The following is a 22,734-nucleotide window of genomic DNA, read 5'->3' as shown; positions in this document are numbered from 1 at the left end:
TTACTTAGCAACATAATGGACTAATTCGGCCTACATTATGTCGGTAGTGCCTTGTAAATTTAAGGCATTTCCCATTTGCCTTGTAAAATTAAGACCATTCCTATTGAAATTCATTTATTGAATTGTCTAGTAATTTTGGTTGAGTTGGTTGAAACAACAAGTTACAAAAGTAACCTCTGTTGCGTAGATTTGATTCAGTTGAAATTACAAAAGATGTAGTATGTAATTGTTCATGCGAGCTGTTTTAGTCGGTCAAAAGGAAGGCACAGTTTGGCCGGATAATTACATACCTGCTGTTGTACCCTGATTTTGGACCTAAAAAAATACTTGTTCAAATTTCTTTTCTAACACTGATATTTGTCAATTCTCTGTTATTTTACTCTGAATCTTTACTCTCTTTTTAAACGTATTTTACTGTCTCTGTCTTTTCTGACATTACAAGTCATTTAAGAACTCTCTGAACCATGGCATTACTTTTCTTGCATTTTATTTCAAAAATCATACAAAAGGGTATTTTGGTCATTTCCTGCAATGGAACCCATTTTAGTCCCTGTGTTCGCCTCTGAGTCTTTTCAACTTGTCTGTACAAATTATTGTCGAGCCTTTGTTTAAAAATCATTTCAAAAATTGCATCTGAGTCAGTTTGAGTCAGTTTAGTCCCTAGGGGCATTTTGGTCTTTTCCTGTCAAAATTTCGGCAGAGAGGTATTTTAAAATACCTCATTTTTGTAACTGGTTCATTTTAGTCCGTTTGTTGATTTTATTTTTCGTTTCACTTTACTTTTTTACCAATTACCAATTTTAATTCAATTTTATTTTTAATTACATTTTAGTCCATCAAACAATTTCCAGAATTGCATTTCAGTCCACTACTCTTTAAAAATTGCATTCTTAGTCCTTTTTTTTCTTATTTGCTGTCCAGTCCTTTAATTTCATTTTTTTTGCAGAAAGGTCCCAAAACAGATGTCCTTTTCTCATTGGTCCAGAATCACACATGGCAGTCTATAAATAGACTTTTTCTGCACAGATCCATTCATTGCAATACACATCACCAAAAAAGAAAAAACAGATTCTCACTTTCTCTCTCTTTTCTGTTAGATCAAAACAAAAAATTTCTCAAGAACACAAAGAACCCTAACCGAAATTCATCATCAATTCTCAGAGATTCGTGTACGAATCTTCATCATTGAATCAATTCCACCGCAATACAAGGTGCGAATTCCTCACCGGAAGTGAAGAACTCAAGCACCGATCACGGTGGGAGAAGAGGAAGGGAAAATCGAATCTGTACAGAGGAAGGAGAAGAGGACAGAATTGAAAAAACGCAAGCAATCGAAGCCAGCAACAGAAACGCAAGCACACGAAGCTGAAGCAACAGCAATCGAAGCCGAAGCAACAGCAATCGAAGCCGAAGCAACAGCAACGAAGCGCACACGCGAAGAACACGAAGCAACAACGCCAAGCCAAGAGCCGCTGCAATCATGAGTTCGAAGTGCCAAAGAGGTAACCGCCGTCGTTCTCCCTCTCTTCTTTTCCGTTTTCTTAAATCTTTTTTTTTTTTTTTTCATCAAGGTTCAAGTTTAGATCTACTCCGATTCAAAACTCTTTTGAAAAATCTAAGCTCGGATTCGAGTAGTATACAAAAAAGGATGTTCAAAAACGTAAAAAGTTTTTGAATCGGAGAAGTTTCGAACTCCGGCGCGGAGGCGCCACCGCCGTCCGCCGCGCCGGAAAAGCCATGTGAATCGGAGAAGGTGACCGGAAATCCTAGAGAGAAGTGAGAGCTTCTCTCACTAGATTGAGGGAAGAAAGAGAAAGAGGAGAAGAAAAATGAGAAAAACCGATTTTCACACCTATATATAGGCTGCCGAACCGAACCGGTTTATTCTTGGTTCTTTCCTTTCTTTCTCATCCGTTGGATCTAGATTTTAATTCCTGGATCGATCCAACGGTCCCTGTGCTCTCCACCTGATCCGTCTCCAGCAGCATGGGTTTGGGCCTAGTTTTTTTTCGTTTTTTTTTATTTTTTTTATTTTTTGCTATCTGCACCCTGTTTCTTTACTAATTGAACCTCTGCATGTTTGAAAAATACTCTAAAAATTGCACAAAAAAATATCACATGATTCTTGGTGGATTCTCATATTTTTGTGATGCTTTTCAACTAAAAAAATGATAAAGATCACATGTGATGTTTTTGTTCAATTAGTGTATTTTTGGTCCATGTATGTGCATTTTTTTAGTGCAATATTCCTCATGAAGCGTTGACATGTGATATGACTTCTTGGAGTGCAATTTTGTGATGATTTTGCTGCTGATTATATGTGCAATTTGCTGCTTTTGTATATCAATTTTAATTCCCTCTTCACCTTGCAATTTGTATGCATTTTCATTAGTGAATAAAGTGTCAAAATGTTTTGAAAGTGCGCCATAAATTCTAGCATAAATTATGTCCCATCTTTTTTTCATTTTTTTTACACAAAGCAAGATCTCTAAAAACGCCAAAATAAAGGGATTATGTGGGTCATACATGTGCTAGAGTTTTATGTCCATCTTCACACACATTTTGCCACTTTATTTGCTTCTTTTATGTCTTTCCTTTCAATATTATTTTTTGTGCACTTCTATTATTCTATGCTTTGTTTTACTAATCATCTCACCCTTTGTTTCCTTCATCTCATGAGCATTTCACCATTCCATTTCTATTTCCACTAGTTTAGCCATTTTTTTTTACTTTTATTCATATGATAAATGGTGTAATATTTTAGATAGTTTAGTTTCCATTTTAATTTTCGCAAGACCATAGAATGTATACTAGGACAAAATGTAACGGACTATGGACTATCTCTAATAATGTACACCGACACAAGCACCGACACTCGCACACACGTTGCGTGATTATCGATTTAGGTGTATGTTTAGGAATTCGACGCCTAGTGAAATTTCTTCTTCGAAATAGGCTAAATTTTTTCAAACAAACTTTGGAGTCAAAACTCCAATGCCTTTTTGTGAAATAAAAATAAAGATCAAATTCGACATTTTTCTTCTATGCCTTACGGCTTCTCTCCTCCTCTTCAAAAATCATTTTTCAAATAAAATCAAACTCAACTACCTCTCCCTCCATTCTTGATAAACAACATTCCTTTCATAAATATAAAAATAAAGCGTAGAAATAAACTTAGGAGAACGGTTCTTATGGAATACCATAATCGTTCCGGGTGCCTAACACCTTCCCGTAGCGAAAGCGACCCCCGAACTTAGAATCTAAGGGTTTTTTCTCAATTTTGCCCTTCCCAAGAAAAATAGAGAATATCAAAGATTGAAAGGTTCAAGCCTAATTAATGACTTGACACCCAAAAATCGCGATAACACCTGCGATGGTAAATATGCGGTAATTATTAAGTTTTTCCATGTGGATAATGAGGATGTTAAAAGACACTCATTATCTGACCGGACTTCTTAAAATTTTATCCATGTGGATAATGATCATGTCAAAAGGCACCCATTATCTGACAGGACTTATTACCATATTTGATCATTGCATTGAGATTACCGTTTGCAGTTAATTCTTAGCAGTCAAAAGATTGTGTTTTAATGGTGCTTTGGTATCTTGTTTTTGGTCTTTTAATTTACAACTTGTGATGATAAATATGTGGTAATTTTTAAATTTTTCATGTGGGTAATGAGGATGTCAAAAGACACCTTTTATCTGACAAGACTTATTAAGTTTTTCCATGTGGGTGATGAGGATGTCAAAAGGCACCCATTATCTGACAGGACTTATTACCAATATTTGATCATTGCACTGAGAGTACCGCTTGCAATTAATTCTTAGCAGTCAAAAGATTGTGTTTTAATGGTGCGCTTGGTATCTTGTTTTTGTCTTTTAATTTACAAATAAAGATAAATTGTGCATGTCTTATAATTAATTAATTTTGACATGTTGACTAATGTTGTGTTAGTGTAAACTTATTTGATTATTTAAGAGTTTACATTCACATATATTACGATTAACATATGACAATTATAAGAATTTATTCTTTGTCAAAGTAAATTGTCAATGTTTGATCATTGTTGTAAACTACCACTAGCAATTGATATTAATGTTCGAAGACTTGATATCGATGGTGCACTAGGTATTTTGGTGAGTACTTTTGCTTCTCTTATTCTCTTTAAACTAATATAGTTTATGTATCTGCTAATCTGAGTTGAATTTTTAAACTCTTAAAAGTTCTAACTTTTAGGAATTGAAGAATAATATTAACATTATTCTTGGATCTAGACCTTAGATAAGGGTGGTGAAACTCACATTCTCTCACATATTCAGCATCTAATTTGAGAATCAAGTTTGACAAGTGAGTATACACCAAATCTCATAGGTCATATGTGATCAAAAAAGTTAAAATCTCATATGTATTAGAGGTATTGTTTAAGATGACAATTTTTGTCATATTTTCTTTGCTTAAACTAAGGTGCTTTTAAAGCAATATAGAGAAAGAAAAACTCTCATTGGAGAGGGAGTATTTCATTAAGATTGTTTGGCAAAGAAAATGTAAGAAGCACATCATGTAAATATTTAATCTTGCTAAGACACTATAATTTCGACTATCTATGACTGGTTCGAAAATTTAGTAATTTCGACAATCATATGACTTGTTCGACAATTCAGTATTTAGTATTCTCTTTGCACAATTAAGTTTATAACTATTTCAGTTAGAAATGATCATTTAAATGATCAATTCATAAAGTGTGCAAATAAGGAAAAGTTGAACCAAGAGAAAATAAAATAGTGCTCATTCGGAAAATACCTCAAAAGATAAGGGCAAATGAAGAATGGTAATCTTGACTGACTTATGTCCAATGATGTTGAAAGATATGTCAATTAAGAATGGACAAAGTCGATAAAGATTTATTTATTCATTTTAAACCAATTTTAGATTGTCGTTACTAGCATTTTTTTTTTTTTTTTTGTATTTAAAAGACAATTTAGTGAATCATTATTTGAATTAATTTTTTGTTTTAATTTCTCTTTGATGAAATCAAGATATTTTGAGTTTTATTTTCAAACGATGATTTCAATGTGTCTTTTAAGTTCAATTATTAGAGTCAATTTAGTTATGACTTGTGACATTCTATATTGTTTAAGGTTTTGAAAACTATAAGATTTTCGTCCCACAAAATTAAGGAAATTTTGAAACATAAATTGTTAAGTTTTCTTGAGGATATTGAGTTAGGGGGAGAGATATGGTAATAGAACAAAATTGAATGAGGAAGAATTAGTTCTAAACTAATTCATATAGTTACTTTTATTATAGTATATTTGGATCTTCATGAGGACATTATTGTTCTACCTCTCAATCAAGTTAAGAAACTATTTCATCTAGATCAAACTCAACACCTTCAAGAATTAGGGATTCTAGTGTCATTAAGAATTGACTGAAAAGAGAAATTCTATTTAGTTTGATTGAAAGACTCTATTAGGACAGTCATGATACTAGTTTGCTTATTATAATTTTGGAGCTGCATAAGATGGATTTCAATATAGTGTTTCTTAATGGTGACATTAACGATACAATATGGTGCATTTGAATAAAACTTTTGTGTCAATTGATACAAAGTAAATGGTTTGCAAAGTCATGAAATCCACTTATAAGTTAAGAAATTTGTCTCTTTGTGTTACCAAAAATTCTCATTAAGTAATTATTTTATTTGGTTTTGAGATAATATTATGGAGAATTGTGGATTTAGCAAGTTCAGTGGGAGTAATTTTATATTTCTAGTTTAATATGTTAATTTTATTTTATTCAGTCAACGATGATATATGTTTGTTATGTGAAACCAAGGAAATCTCTAACAAAAGTTAGTGATGAAAGATCCTGGGGACACCTCTTTTGTATTAGACATTTCAATACTTAGAGATTCTTCTCAAGGTATTATTCGGATATCACAAAAGAGTTATATCAATAAAGTTGTAAATGAAATGACATAATTTTTGGATGACCTCAATCACCGAGAGAGACTTTCCAGTCTCGAATATTGCCTATTAGAAAATTTATGAATTCAGAAATTTAAGTATTTTCCTACACTTTGCCTATAGGATTTTTATATATAATATTATTATACGCATTTTGAAATAGTGTATATAATAAAATTGTTTATATTTGAGCAATTCAAAGTTTGAATTGTTTAAAAAGCAACCATAAGGATTATTAAAGAGAACAAGAGAGCTTATGCTCACATCAGAAATCTGACAGTTTGGAGATCATTTATGTGTCAGACTTTGGCTTTTGGATGTAAGTAGATAATACACATCCTAACTCAAGAAATGACTGTAAGTATTAATGTCACTTGGTTGCATATTGTTAAAGGTATTGAAAGACCTCTCAAGTTATATATAGTGACATAATTCAATCGTATAGTTGTTTAACAACAAATTTCTAAAAATTCATTACCTTATAGATTATTGTTGTTAAATGATAGAACATGCAGAGACAAACTTTATGCTAGCTGATCCACTAATCAAAGACATGACACATAAGGTCTTTCATATGGTTGTTGTCATTAAGGATGTCTTGGATTAGTGGGAGTCTCTTAGTTTATGTTCTATACTTTTAATTTTTTTGGAATTGATACAGACTTTATGTTATGATTTTCTGCAGAAATAAAGTTCATGAGGTTATTTTTTGTTATAACCATTTCTGTATTATTTTGTGCAAATATTGAATTTGCAAACTTCAGTTCGATCTCACTAAAGTTTTAAGTTGGATCAGTTGGAAATAGACATGATATAGAGATCACATTGCATGAAATTTCCATGCCACTCATCCATATCGATCTATGTCATCAAGTGCATTGATATGGTGGTCATCGAGGTACCGTCACGTTATACGTCAGTGACGACAGCCGCGGTGGTCCCATTATTAATGTATGAGGTTGACCAGATTGTAAAGTTGAAATCTAAAGATAAATAGCATTCAGTTGTGCGCCTAAAGAATTCTGATATAATTATTAAGATATGTAGCCCAAGTGGGAGATTGTTGGAATATTTTATTATTTATTATATTCCAATATCATTATGTGGGCAAATATCGTAACAATAATTATATTAGCTATTTATCAATTGTGAGTCTTAGTTGATTAGTGATCAAATTAAGTAATAAGACTATTAGATTTCTAATTGGATAATTAATTAAATATTTAATTAGTTGATATGGACTTAATGAGTGGATGTCCGGATGGCCCATTAACGGAATAATGGAAACCCTAATGGTCATCCAATATAAAAGAGGCTATGGTCCCCAATATACCGTACACGGCAATACTCTCTCTTCTCCCCATCTGAAGAGAACTTAAGGCATAAAGGTACCGGTTGAGGAAGAACCAAATCAGCCGCCGCTAACTCTATTGTGTGTTTCAGATCATCTCCTCTCTTTGGTTATCGTTGTTGATGAGAGGGCTGCCTTGAAAGCTTTATCCAGCTATTCCTAATACCCTAATTCTTAATATCCTTGATAAATCAAACATGTCGTAGATCCGATCATAATCATGTTCAATGTTTTGTTTGCTTCCGCTATTGATTTATAATTGTTGAACATGTATTATGAAATCTGTTTATATTAAGACCTAAATTTCTAACAAGTAGAAAATAAAAATCCAAATGCCAAATAGGAAGAGGAGAGACCGGTGATCACAACATAGCAAGCTACGTAAAAAATGGAGGGATAAGAGGCTGTTTGCACCGGAATGAAGTGTCTGTTGCCCAAAACCAATAAATGCGACCAGATTGGGTACCAGCAGTGAAAGGTGAAGAGCCATGTGAGCGCATGTGGTGGCTATTGGAGGCAGGCAGAGCTGGGTCGGTTGCCAAAAATTTGCCAGAAACGGTAGAAGCAGACGACAAGAGAGTTGAACAAAGGAAACAATTATTATATTCCCAACCTTTTGAAACTCAAAAAGTAGAATAGTGGCGAGAGAATTCAAGGAAAATCAAACATGGCTCTGATACCATGTTGAAATTGTGGGATTTTAGATAAAACAATGAGAAATAATTAGAGATGTTATGTTATTATTGGGAAATATGCTTGATATTGACTTAGATACAATAGATTAAGCATTAATCCATATTTAAAAGGAAACATAGATTCAAGCATAAATCAAGAACAGCTAATAATAACAATAATAAGTAATATAAAATCTAATCCTATGAAATACTCTACAATAATATAAAATATAGGTAAATGTTTTTTCATGTTTGCCTCACACTCAATCATTTACAAAAGGAGGCCAGTTTAGTAGAACATCAATTTCTAGGTGTACAAGGTCTGCCGGATTAGAGGGGCATTTGAATCACAAGAATAGACGTGAACAAATATATAATTGTTCATGAACATTATTTAATTTAATTAGTTCTTCATTACTCAAACCAAATACAAAAGGTTAAGGAGGAATAATTCTTTAATTTTCATGCCAAAGACAAGTTGTTTGTATATGTTAAATTCAAGTATATTAATATATACATGTCATGCAGTTGTTTCATTGGCCGGTTGTACGATAACAATGCTTCAACTACAGCGTACGATGATGTCAGAACAATAATATTGTAGAAACGAAGGAATCAACAAACAATGTCAACAACCTTTTAAAAGTTATCTTGTTCATCGCAATTTTGTCAATCTTATTGACAAGGACTGAAATTTCAAACTCTTCTTTTCAGATAAGACAATGATTTCATTGAACACAAGGGAACTTTACATATGTACTAATAAGTCAGGTTCAACCGTTTATAGATCCATTTTGCGGAAGAAACCAAACATAGGACAAGTTGAAGACAATGACAGATAATAAAACAAACAGAATAATGTATATACTGTATATATATAAACACTAGCTATTAGGATATGGATCATACTATGTTTTCCATGGCTCTTCTAGTTCTCTACTTGCCATATATTTTCTCCTCTCTTCTCTTAATCCTTATAGTACAAAAGATACGAAAGAAAAAAAGTTACTCGACTTATAACATACCGCCAGGGCCTAGAAAGTTACCTATTATAGGAAATATACACAATCTGTTAAGCTCTCAACCCAATCGAAGATTAAGAGACTTGGCCAAAAAATATGGACCAGTGATGCATCTTCAACTTGGAGAGGTTTCTACTATTGTCATTACATCTCCGGAGTGTGCTAAGGAGGTGATGAAAACCAATGATATTAACTTTGGTTCAAGGCCTCACCTCTTATCTTCAGAAATAATGACTTATAATGGCACAAATATAGCCTGGTCTCCTTATGGCAACTACTGGAAACAGCTACGAAAAATCTGCACATTAGAGCTTTTAAGCCTTAAAAGAGTCAACTCACACCAACCGATTAGAGAAGAGGTGCTCTCCAATCTTGTCAGATGGATTGTTTCACAGAATGGATCGCCAATCAACCTCACTCAAGCTGTAACTTCTTCAGTATACACTATTGTTTCGAGGTCCGCCTTTGGAAATAAATGCAAAGACCAAGAAAAATTTATATCAGTTATAAAACAATCGATAAAAGTTTCAGCAGGTTTTAATTTGGGAGATTTGTTTCCTTCTACTAAATGGATTGAACATGTTACTGGATTGAGGCCTAAGCTTGAGAGTTTTCAACGACAAACTGATCAGATATTTGAAAACATCATCAAGGACCATAAAGAGGCAAAGCACACAAAACCGAAAGAAGATGAAGGTGAAGTAGAAGAAGATCTCGTAGACGTTCTCTTAAAATATGAGGATGGTAGCAACCTGGATTTTTCCTTAACAAAAGACAATATCAAGGCCATAATAATGGTAAGCCAATTAATCTCTTCCAAATACTTCGAAGAAGAAAACATTTTTTACTGTAGTAAAATTTAACTGAATATCTAAAACTGTTCGACCTATATCTCCATATGAAATCTTTAAAGCTGTGAAATATTTCGCACACGACTTTTGTACTTCGTAGTATTCGATGCTATCTGATATCTACAACTTGGCTATTAAGGGCCTGCTTACTTTTCATGTTTCTGATTATTATTTTCGCTTCAGCTAATAAACATGATAGAATATAGATGCAGTACTATATCTCATATCATTTCCTTTAAATTCTATCTTTCTCTGCTACTTTTCAGGACATGTTTGGTGCTGGAGGTGAGACATCAGCAAGCACCATAGATTGGGCAATGGTAGAAATGGTAAGGGATCCAAGAATAATGAAGAAAGCACAAGATGAAGTGAGAGAAGTTTTCAAAATGAAAGGAAGGGTTGATGAAAATTGCATCAATGAACTCAATTATTTGAAATCAGTTGTCAAAGAAACCTTAAGGCTACACCCTCCAGCACCTCTTTTGTTACCGAGAGAATGTAGTCAAGCATGTGATATAAATGGTTACCACATTCCGATTAAGACTAAGGTGATAATCAATGCTTGGGCAATTGCAAGAGATCCAAACTACTGGACTGAACCAGAGATGTTTTATCCAGAGAGATTCATCGATAGCGATATTGACTTTAAAGGGAGTAATTTTGAGTACATTCCATTTGGTGCCGGAAGAAGAATATGCCCAGGGAGCACATTTGGTTTGAGAAATATTGAGACGACCCTTGCGATGTTGTTGTATCATTTTGACTGGAAGCTTCCAAGTGGGATCAAAAGTGAAGAATTGGACATGACTGAGGAATTCGGAGTCACAATGAAAAGAAAAAACGATCTTTTAGTGTTACCTTTATCTTATCATCCTTTCCCCGTCATACGAGCTTAGCTAGAAGATACCTGCTCACAGCAGAAAGAAAAATTGTGTAAAACGAACTTCAATGTTTAAGCCATGACGCATCTTTGGACATAATCCGTCGAAGTATGAACCTGAAACTATATGATCAACAACTCTCTTGTAAGATAATTTAATGACAAAAAGACAAATCTCAACTTGCTCAAAAAGTTTGAACTAATGATTTGTTGCCATCAGTCCATAAGTTGGTCCTCTAACTATAAATATCGGATTCAAACACCGAAATCCTGTGTGTTGACTTTAAGATCAACATAGTATGTCTGGTAAATTTCTATATAGCATTGTCGTAATTGAGTCAAGATGTGATCCAAGCATTCTGACCGTTAAACTATAATTTTCTACTACTTTTGTACCTCTTTTATCGTTTTCTTTTTACCACTTTCATTTATTTTTAACCTTTGCATAAGTCACAAGATAAGTAAATGAATCACGACTTAAATTTGCAGATGGAAGGTTTAAGTCTGAAAATGAAAACTTCTAGCTTAAACAACAATGGATGCAATGTAATAGGAAGAATAACCATTCAAAAACAAAAATGTAATATGAAGAAAACCCGCGATTAAAATATATACATTTTTGTATGATTCATTCCTTTATTGAAAACAGTGTTTGTCAATTGCAAATCGCGGAAAATAGCAGTCCATTCAATTTCCGCTACACTATGACACTATGCATTACTTTAGCTGCAATTTCACAACTGTGTAGTAAATCGTGTATTGCAAAACAATAGAAATTTGTTCTGCTACGACGCTATAGTGCCGCTATTTAAAAACACTAATTGAAAGAAAGAAGGACTCACTAAGGCAGAGGCCAAAGCATCGTGAGCTTAGCTCAGCTGGTATGGACAATGCAAAGGTCCGGGGTTCAAACCCCGGCCACCACAAAAAAAAAAAAAACATCTCTCGCATAATTTGATTCCCACTTTTCCCGAAACTATCTTAAAGTTCTGTTCAATCTTGCTTCTAAATGCATGAAAAAAGTGTTCTGGAACATGTGCATCAAATATAAACGAGTAATTTTCAATCAACCTCATACAAAAATACACAATAGGTAATAATTCAAATCTTAATTAGCAGCATTTCATCTACCCTTTAATAAAATATCACTCTTAAATTGATTTATGTCCTGAATCACAGAGACACATACACAGGAAATGACTTGGACATGTTAGTAAAATTTCATTTAAGATCTTGATATCATGATTCTCACTATGCCATGAATTTCTATAGAAGAGTTTGAAAACATACTAGAACCCATTTTGCGGTTTTCTTTAACATTCTTGATACTTTTATGTAATTGTTTTCGCCTCTTTATCTTTTCTTTTCTTGTATCCTTTGATGGTGAGAATATTTTTCTACCATGAGAAAGTTCAATATCCCTTTTCTCTTAGGCTGTGTTTGGTAACACAAAAAAGCTAGTTTATAGCCTGTTGGATTAACTTATAAGCTCGTTAGATGAAAATCTGGTGTGTTTGGTAACAAGCTTTTTTCACGAGCTTATAGCGTTTTTCGAAAAGCTATTTCAAGTAGCTTTTTAGCTTATAACTGGTAGCTTTTTATATTTTCTTCCAACTTTAACCCTATTAATTTAAATTAATTAATCAACTACCCATGTTCATCTTTATAACCGCCCCATTTTGTCCACCACGTTGTTTTTTTTAAGGAGCACTTTATATATGAAGGATATTTTGACTCCAAGAGTAACTCTAAAGAGTTACTCCACATCCCCACCATTAGTTCTATCTTAATTCAATGGACTGCATTTATGTCTTATTAATAATCATGTGCATCATCATACTTATCATTCTAACATTATTTAATTTTCCTTTTTCATACTCAATCAACATTTATGTTTTATTAACACAAGTTTTTTTGGTCAAGATATTGGGACAATCAGTTATTAGTGAAAAGATAAAAAAGAATATTCTTACATTATATCTAATATTTATTTAGAACATGGCTTCGGTCCACTCTTATATATTAAATAAATTATTTTGAAATATATATATATGAGTTTACATTTTGGTCCCATAAGTTGTAAAACTCACAGTTGAGTCCTCTTGGTTTTGGTCCGTCAGTCAAAAGTATCCTTTCTGTCAAATAAGTGAGTTTGCCGTTAGTGAGTGCACACGTGGAGGATCCGACGTGGCACGTATATAAGTTGTAAGCTTGGATTTAGAGAGAGAATCGCAAGCTGTTTTAGAAACTGAAAGGGTTTTAGAGAGAGAGAGAGCACTTGAACGATTGAAGCACTTGAAGGATTGAAGGGTTTTTGCGAAAGTTGAAGACGAAAATGGCTGCAGAGGACGACGATTTTGATGGTCCGATCGACGAGGTAAGTTTTCGCCGTCGTTTATAATGCATAGTTAGGGTTTTTCATATTTCCGGTTTAGGGTTTCGATTTCTGGGATTTGATGGTGGTTTATGGGTTTGTTTTCTGGTTTAGGGTTTGGTTTTGAATAAAAATCATGTATTTAATCAAATATTTATATGGTTTTAGGGTTTTTGTTAAACATGTTTGAATGTCGTTTTAATGTTTAGATTTTGTAAAGTTGATATTTTGCTATTTCTAACAGATGGAAGGTAGATTTGCGCTGGGTATACACCATGGGGGGGGGGGGGGGGTTTAATGAATTTCACCATGCTGGCTATGAAGGCACCCATACTGTGTTAGAATGTGAACCAGACTATTGGAGCTACTTTTCTTTGATAGCAACAATTAAGAGACTAGGTTACCCCATGATTAGTCAACTTTGGTACTATGACCCTTATATGTTATATGAGTTGATTAGGCTGAAGAGTGACAAGTGTTGTAGAAGGATGCAAGCTATAGCAGAAATGAATGGTAGGGTTCACCTTTATGTAATACACAGTGTAGGTGCCCCAGAAATTCATAATCTGAATCCTTTAGATGAAGCAAATGACTTCCTTGTACCAAATGTTGGTGTTGTGTTGGAGGAAATAGTGGAGGAAGGGCAAAATGTGGGAGGTGCAGGGCTGAATTTACCTATGATTGAATACCCAGTAGGTATTAATGGTGAGATGGCAATGGGAGAGGCTATGGTGGAAGATCAGGGAAGTGTTGAGTATATGGTGGAGAAAGAGGGAAGTGCTGAGATTATGGTGGAGAAAGAGGGAAGTTCTGAGGTTTTTTGTGATAAAGAGAGATGTGATGATGTTATGGTGGAAAATGAAGAAAATAAGGGAGATGAGGGTAATGTGGTAACTATGGAGAGTGAAGTAGGAGGTGACATGGATGGTGGGGCTGCTGGTGGGACCAATGGTGTGGTAATTGAGGAGAATAATATAATTCATAAGGGTACTACAAAAGTGAATGAAACAAATGAGGTGGGCCCCACTGAGGTTGGTGGGGGAATAAATAATGCCATAAATTGTGAAGGGCCATCTGCTGTTGAGAGTATTGGTGAGGAGGGAGCCAACACAGGTATAGAGGAAGATTTGTGGGATGGTCTCGAGCAAATTAACTTAGGGGATGAAGTTGGGGAGATCTGGGAAGGAGAGGAAAGGGAGGACAGTGCTTTGGACATTTCTTTTGATGACCCAGATGAAGAGATTGGGGATGCAGACAACTTAGGTGAAGCAGAAGAACTTGTTCATGATGAAGTTGAAGATGCAGTGACTCAGGCCACACAAACTGAAGGTGAAGTGACTCAAGTAGCAGCAAGTGGTAGTCAAGCAAAGATTAAAAGGGGAAGACCAAAGAAACAGAGAAAAAGGGCAACTGAACCTGTGTTTGAGGATGAGATCTTGGCTGGGGAAGTTAACAGAAATGAAATTGGTGGGGAAGAAATTGGTCAGTCTAGCATTGTGAGGGATAGGGGATTGAGTGATGAGGAGGAGTATAATAGTGATGTGTTAGATAGTCAGTCTGAAGATGAAGAAGAAAATGCAGGTAATAGAGTTAAGTTTCCCACTTTCAAGCTTCCTGAGAACATGAGAGACTATGTGTGGGAGGTAGGTACATACTTTGTTTCTAAGAAGGATTTTCAGGAAGGTGTTAGAACTTATTCAGTACATGATGGCAGGCCTATAAAGTTTAGGAAGAGTGATAAGACAAGGGTGAGGGTTATATGTAAATTACCTTGTAATTGGGAGCTATATTGTGTAAAGATACCAAATGAAGAAACATGGCAATTGAGGAGGATAAAGGGAAAACATAGCTGCACTAGAGCATTTAAGGTCAGGATGATGAATTCAGCATGGTTGGGTGGTAAGCTACATTCAAGGGTGAAGGACAATCCTGCTTTGAAGTTGAAGACTATTGTGGAAAGAGCACAAGAAAAGTGGAATCTTGGGGTGAGCTTCACAAAGGCATATAGAGCTAGATGTAAAGCACTTGACATGGTTAATGGATCATTTAGGGAGCAATACACTAGGCTCTATGACTATGCACATGAGCTTTTGAGATCTAACAGAGGATCTAGTGTCTTTATCAACACTATGCCATTCCAAGGGTCAGAAGAAGACCTTGAGGCACCTGGTGCTGTCTTGTGTCCCCATTTTCAGAGAATGTATGTATGTTTCAAAGGATGCAAAGAGAGCTTTTTCAAGTGTAGGAGTATAATTGGACTTGATGGTTGTTTTTTAAAGGGTTACTATGGTGGACAGCTCTTGGCTGCAATTGGAAGGGACCCCAATGATCAAATGCTTCCAATAGCATTTGCTGTGGTTGAAGGGGAAACAAAAGAATCATGAAAATGGTTTTTGGAACTACTCATTGCTGATCTAGGTGGTCCTAGATTGTGCTTGACTTACACTTTTATAAGTGATCAACAAAAGGTAAATTCAAGTTATAATTTATGTTGAATCAAATTTCTTTTATTTATTTTACATTGTATTTAACTTGAGGATATATACATTGTAGGGACTTTTACCAGCTATGGATGAACTACTTCCTGGAGTTGACCAAAGATTATGTGTGAGGCATCTTTACAACAACTTTAGGAAGAAATATCCTGGAAAGAAGTTGAAGGAATTGATGTGGAAGGCAGCAAAAGCCAGTTATGATAATGCATTCAATGATGCAATGGCAGAGATAAAAGAGATAAGTGAAGGAGCTTATGAATATCTTATGAAAATCCCTGCAAGACATTGGAGCAAGTCTAAGTTCACTAGTGGACCACTATGTGACACTCTGGTGAATAACATGTCAGAAGCCTTCAATTCTACCATTGTTATAGCTAGGGGAAAACCAGTGGTGACAATGTTTGAGGAAATTAGAGTATACTTGATGGAGAGGTGGGAAACAAATAGACAAAAGATTACTAGGTATGAGGGTGTGGTGCTTCCCAACATTAAGAAAAGAATTGAAAGAGAATCTGCATACACCAATAACTAGCTGGTTAGGTATGTCATCATTTTACAAATTTGTATATTATTTTCACATTATGCTGAAATTATGGAATATGGTATGATATTTTCTTTTGCATTATCTAGGAGATCAACTGAGCATGATTATGAAGTCAGACACATATCTTGTCAATCAAAAGAGACGTATCATGTCAATCTGCTTATGAGGGAATGTGTTTGTAGGAGATGGCTATTGACAGGATTGCCATGTTGTCATGCCATCTCCTGCATGAAGTCCCAAGACATGAACATAGATGACTATGTTCCTGATTGTTACAAGAAGGAAATGTATGCAGCTTGCTACAACAGTGTGATCTACTGAGCAAATGGACAATGTTTATGGGAAAGAACTGAATATGCAGATCTTCAGCCACCACCAATTAAAAGACAACCTGGCAGGCCAAAGAAGAAAAGGACCAGGGATCCAAATGAATTACTTGATCATAATCAAATGAAGAGGGCTAGATGGGGTATGAAATGCAGCAGATGCAAACAAAGTGGACATAACAAGTCCACTTGCAAGCTTCCACCACTACCAGCATCATATGCTCCTGCAACATCAACTGTGCAGCCTCCTCCAATAGCATCTGAAGGCTCATCAAACCTAGCTGCTCATGCAGCAGCATCTGTGCAGCCTCCTCCACCACCACCAGCATCTGTTCCATCATCAACTGTACCTGCAAGAACTTCAAGAGGCTCAGGAACAACAAACCAGACAAAGGCCAGGAGAAGGAAGGGTAAGGAACCTGTTTCATCAACACAACCAGATGCAAGTATCAAAAAGAAGAAAGTCTCAGCTAGAGCAATGGGTTCTGCTTCAAGCCAAAAATAGTCTGTTTTATTGTTGTTGTGCAATTAAGTGACTGTTATGATGTTATGTTGTTAACCTATTATGCCTAAGTGCATATTTTGTGTTGTATTGCCTAAGTGCAAGAAACAATTTAGGTTTTATTTTGGTGTTATGTTGTGTTGCCTATTAACCTTATTTTGATGTAATGATAAACACAAGTGTGTGATATGGTATTAACCTTATTTTGATGTAATGACAAACAAAAGTGTTCGATATGGTATTATGGAATGAAACCTTGGTTTGTGATATATTATACAAGTCCTTCATTCTCCAATTGTTTAATTTCAAGTCTCTTTACTTTATATCAGACAGCAACATTTCAACACAAAGCATACATTTCAACATATGAAAATACACAACAACCATGTAAAGGCAAATCAACTTCTTTCATTCATTTCATGTAGTTCATATTACAACATCAAAATACATAAGTGATCATAACTTTCAATCTCAAACTACATGCCTAACAATCTTCCTATTTCAAATAAACATGACTCCAGTTGCCACCATTTCTGCATAACAATATTGTTCCTAACACTAAGCAAACACCAAACCAAAATAAACCAACAATCAGAGACGTCTTCAACCAAAATCTTGTCTTCCCCAATTCATTCTTCAACTTTGTATTCTTTTTCTCCAACTTTGCAATTTTCAAATCCCTATCATCAGTGAACTCTTCATCAACTAACTTGAAGAAACTACAACCCTTGTCAAATTGATTTTTGTAGTTTTTGCAACCCCATAACTTTTTTCCACAATTTGGATTGTAGCCATCTGTGACAGTTCGAACAACTGATTCTTCTCCACACCTGCATTCCGTGATTGCTCTCTTTCTGAGACTAGAACCAACAGACCCAGCTGATTGACCCATTTCTTTGGACATTTTTTCAGATTCGAAATTGACTAGATGTCAAAGAATGATGGACAAAACTGGCGAGAGAAGAAGATTGAAGGAGGATGTCGAAGGATGATGATGATTTCGAAGAGAGAGAGAGAGAGAGGAGAGGAAGAACAAAGAGTGGATGAACCCTAATTTTGGGATCTCTGAAAAATTTTGAGCCATATATACTTGCCACGATGGAGCCACGTCGGATCCTCCACGTGTGCACTCACTAACGGCAAACTCACTTATTTGACAGAAAGGGTACTTTTGACTGACGGACCAAAACCAAGAGGACTCAACTGTGAGTTTTACAACTTATGGGACCAAAATGTAAACTCATAATTATTTAGAGGACCAAATGTCCAATTAAGCCTATATATATATATATATATATATATATATATATATATTTCAAAACCATTGGACATATGATTAGTTATCCCATCTTCTAGGTTTGTAATAGTACAACTTTCTATGCACTCTGTATCCATGTAAAATTCTACAAAAAAGAAAGAAGTGGTAGATTTAACCCTAACTTTATTTAAATCCCAACCAGAATATTGTGGAAGAAAGAAAAAGAAATAAAATACATACCAAAGCAGGAAGAACGACAAAGAGAAAAAACAATGTCTTGAGGTATTACGTAACAACAACAACGATGATCAAGGAAAAACCACACGGTGTGGGAAGCATACCGATAAAGAAAAGAAAAGAACAGCAGATTCAGGCAACGACACCGCAAAAACAATAACAGAGAATTGAGTTGTGAGGTGTAAACAGAAACAACATGCAAAAAACCACACTAATGGAGAAGGTAAGAGAAGAAAAGTAGACAACAATCACTATAAACGCAGACAAACCACGAGGTGTGGGAAGGACACAATGAAGAAGAAAATAGAAGAAACCTAGATTCGCATTCACAGAAAGAAATCATCTTACATGTGAGATTTAAAGAATTCAAGAGTGATGTGTGGAGCCATGGCAGATGTGTGATTTTGCGGCAAATGGAAAGAGGAAGCAGTAAGATCGTAAGATGATTTCTAATTGTTAAGATCGTAAGATCATAAGCAGGGGAAAAAGTGTCACGTGAGTTTCTAATTGTTATATTTAGCAAGACATGTGAGCCGTAGGATTTGTTTAATTAAGCGGTTGAGATTTGGTGTAAGTCTTTGGACTTACACCTGGTGTCAACGGATCCTGTCTCTCTATATATATATATACTAGACTTTCCACCCGTGCTGCCGCACGGGTCATATACATTGTAGATATAGTAGACAAAAACAAATCTTAATGCATATCAAAGAGAATGAAATATGTGGTCCCAAATATATGCAGATGTTGGAATTCGAACCTCAGACACCACGCTTATTCACCAAAAAAATATTAATGTTTATCAATCGTGTGTTTCTTCATTCTTTTGTTAAAACTATATGTCAATATTATATTATTGGTATGTTACTTCATATTTTTCTATTTTTTTTTTGAAAAAATGTTACTTCATTCTTTTGTAAAAATTATATGTTAATGTTATATTATGTACCTAAAAATAGTTCATTCTTAACCTCAACATGTAAAATGTTTTATTTAAATAATTTTCCTTTTATCGAATATTTGGCCTTTACCGTAAATGATACCCTTTAACTGTTTGTTGAAATGTTTCTTCCACCTGTTTATATAGATTGCAAAATTCAGGTGCATTTTGTGGTAAATATTTAACAAAGAGAGTTCAGTTCTAATTTGGATGAAAAGTGTAATATTAACAAAAAAAATGTTGCTATAATCTTTCAAAACCCTTTTATTCCAATAGGGCGAATTGTTTTGTTGAAGAAATAGGGCGATTTGTTTTGAAGAAATAGGGGAAATAAAGCGATGCCGATTTGCTTTGTTCATGAAAATAGGAGATTAGGTGTGAGCATTAGCGTTGTTCATGAAAATAGAAGATTAGGTGTGAGCATTAGGGTTAAAACGGTAAAATTATGCAACAGGGTTTAGGTTAAAATTAGGGCTCATGAAAATATGAGATTAGGTGTGAGCATTAGGGTTGTTCATGAAAATATAAGATTAGGTGTGAGCATTAGGGTTAAAACGGTAAAATTATGCAATAGGATTTAGGTAAAAATTAGGGCTTACGGGTTACCTTTAATATATAAGAAGATTAGGTGAGAGCAATAGGATTGTTCATGAAAATAAGAGATTAGGTGTGAACATTAGGGTTAAAACAGTAAAATTATGCAATAGGGTTTAGGTTAAAATTAGGGCTTACTTGTTAACTTTAATATATAAGAAGATTAGGAGAGAGCATTAGGATTGTTCATGAAAATAGGAGATTAGGTGTGAACATTAGGGTTAAAACAGTAAAATTATGCAATAGGGTTTAGGTTAAAATTAGGGCTTACATGTTAACTTTAATATATAAGAAGATTGTTCATGAAAATATGAGATTAGGTGTGAACATTAGGGTTAAAACAGTAAAATTATGCAATAGGATTTAGGTTAAAATTAGGGCTTACTTGTTAACTTTAATATATAAGAAGATTAGGAGAGAGCATTAGGATTGTTCATGAAAATAGGAGATTAGGTGTGAACATTAGGGTTAAAACAGTAAAATTATGCAATAGGATTTAGGTTAAAATTAGGGCTTACTTGTTAACTTTAATATATAAGAAGATTAGGAGAGAGCATTAGGATTGTTCATAAAAATAGGAGATTAGGTGTGAACATTAGGGTTAAAACAGTAAAATTATGCAATAGGGTTTAGGTTAAAATTAGGGCTTACCTGTTAACTTTAATATATAAGAAGATTAGGAGAGAGCATTAGGATTGTTCATGAAAATAGGAGATTAGGTGTGAACATTAGGGTTAAAACAGTAAAATTATGCAATAGGGTTTAGGTTAAAATTAGGGCTTACATGTTAACTTTAATATATAAGAAGATTGTTTATGAAAATAGGAGATTAGGTGTGAACATTAGGGTTAAAACAGTAAAATTATGCAATAGGATTTAGGTTAAAATTAGGGCTTACTTGTTAACTTTAATATATAAGAAGATAAGAAGATTAGGAGAGAGCATTAGGATTGTTCATGAAAATAGGAGATTAGGTGTGAACATTAGGGTTAAAACAGTAAAATTATGCAATAGGGTTTAGGTTAAAATTAGGGCTTACATGTTAACTTTAATATATAAGAAGATTGTTCATGAAAATATGAGATTAGGTGTGAACATTAGGGTTAAAACAGTAAAATTATGCAATAGGGTTTAGGTTAAAATTAGGGCTTACCTGTTAACTTTAATATATAAGAAGATAAGAAGATTAGGAGAGAGCATTAGGATTGTTCATGAAAATAGGAGATTAGGTGTGAACATTAGGGTTAAAACAGTAAAATTATGCAATAGGGTTTAGGTTAAAATTAGGGCTTACATGTTAACTTTAATATATAAGAAGATTGTTCATGAAAATAGGAGATTAGGTGTGAACATTAGGGTTAAAACAGTAAAATTATGCAATAGGATTTAGGTCAAAATTAGGGCTTACTTGTTAACTTTAATATATAAGAAGATAAGAAGATTAGGAGAGAGCATTAGGATTGTTCATGAAAATAGGAGATTAGGTGTGAACTTTAGGGTTAAAACAGTAAAATTATGCAATAGGGTTTAGGTTAAAATTAGGGCTTACTTGTTAACTTTAATATATAAGAATATATATATATATATATATATATATATATATATATATATATATATTTGTAAAGATATAAATTGATAAAAAAATAATTAATACAAATGTATCTATACTTTTTTCTTTAAAAAAAGTATATATATTTTTTTAATTTTTATTTTATCGGTGTATTAAAAAAAGTTGTATTTAAATATAAGTGTAATGTTTTGTCAAAAAAAAAAAAGTGTGATGTTTTTTACCAGCATGAGTTTTTTTTTTAGGAACGTTAATCATATTTTAATATTTTTTTTTGACAAATCATAGTTTAATATTTGAAATTTGTTAAAAAAAACATTTGATGAAACGTAAAAATAATTTCTTGTTACCAATTATTAATTGTGTTAATGAAACATAAATGTTGATTGAAAGCAAAAAAAGGAAACCTATTATTGTTAAAATGATCAAGAATGGTGAGGCACATGATTATTGATAAGACTTAAATGTAATCCATTAGATTAAAATAAAACTAGATCGCTGACCCGTGCGACGCACGGGTCTAATGTAGCATTTTTATATTTAAGTAAATTGGAATATGTAAATCGACCAATATTGATTAAAAACATAGACACAAAAATTATACAAACCATATAGAGATAAAACTAATTAATGATTTATAATAGTATAAAAATTCTTCCAAATACTCATTATCAATATTATCTATTATAAATTGTCCCTTTTTAAATTAACCCGTTCACAATCGTGCCTATGCCAAAAGAATAAAATGTGTGTAAACAAAAAAGATAAGGACAACAGAAGTTACTACGCAAGAAGTTTTGGAGATTTTGTGGTATCCTCGTATGCAACAGAGAAGAATAACTATGATTCTAAGCACACAATGATGTAAGGTTAGCTTAGCACGTTATTCATAAATCGACATGCTAGAAAATGTTTGGAAGTTCCAATAGTTTGCTTGCACGCCGATGTGCTTAGATAACACATTATAATAAACTTATTCCTTGCAGGCTCACATCATACAAAGTGCATATGAATAATTTGTTAAAATGCTTTACTGATGATTTATAAATTAGAAAACTTTCAGATTATAAATTATAAAAACTCAGATTCTTATTTTGAGAAGAATGATGAACTGTGTGAATATTAGTTTATAGGCCCAACTTATATGAA

At 33.8% G+C, this 22,734-nt stretch overlaps 1 protein-coding gene across 1 annotated transcript; it reads left to right on the top strand.

Annotated features, from left to right (window-relative positions):
• Nucleotides 1-8,904: 8,904 nt before the first annotated feature.
• LOC25497148 (cytochrome P450 71D11) lies at nucleotides 8,905-11,128 on the top strand. The gene is made up of 2 exons (XM_013597011.3): nucleotides 8,905-9,814; nucleotides 10,135-11,128. The coding sequence occupies exons 1-2, from the start codon at nucleotides 8,906-8,908 to the stop codon at nucleotides 10,762-10,764; spliced, it is 1,539 nt and encodes a 512-aa protein (XP_013452465.3). The 5' UTR covers nucleotide 8,905; the 3' UTR covers nucleotides 10,765-11,128.
• The last annotated feature ends 11,606 nt before the right edge of the window (nucleotides 11,129-22,734 follow it).

The sequence above is a fragment of the Medicago truncatula genome, chromosome 3 (assembly GCF_003473485.1).
Source record: "Medicago truncatula cultivar Jemalong A17 chromosome 3, MtrunA17r5.0-ANR, whole genome shotgun sequence".
Classification (NCBI taxonomy): domain Eukaryota; kingdom Viridiplantae; phylum Streptophyta; class Magnoliopsida; order Fabales; family Fabaceae; genus Medicago; species Medicago truncatula.
The sequence above is the reverse complement of the archived record's forward strand: the minus strand, read 5'-3'. Positions and strand labels throughout refer to the sequence as shown.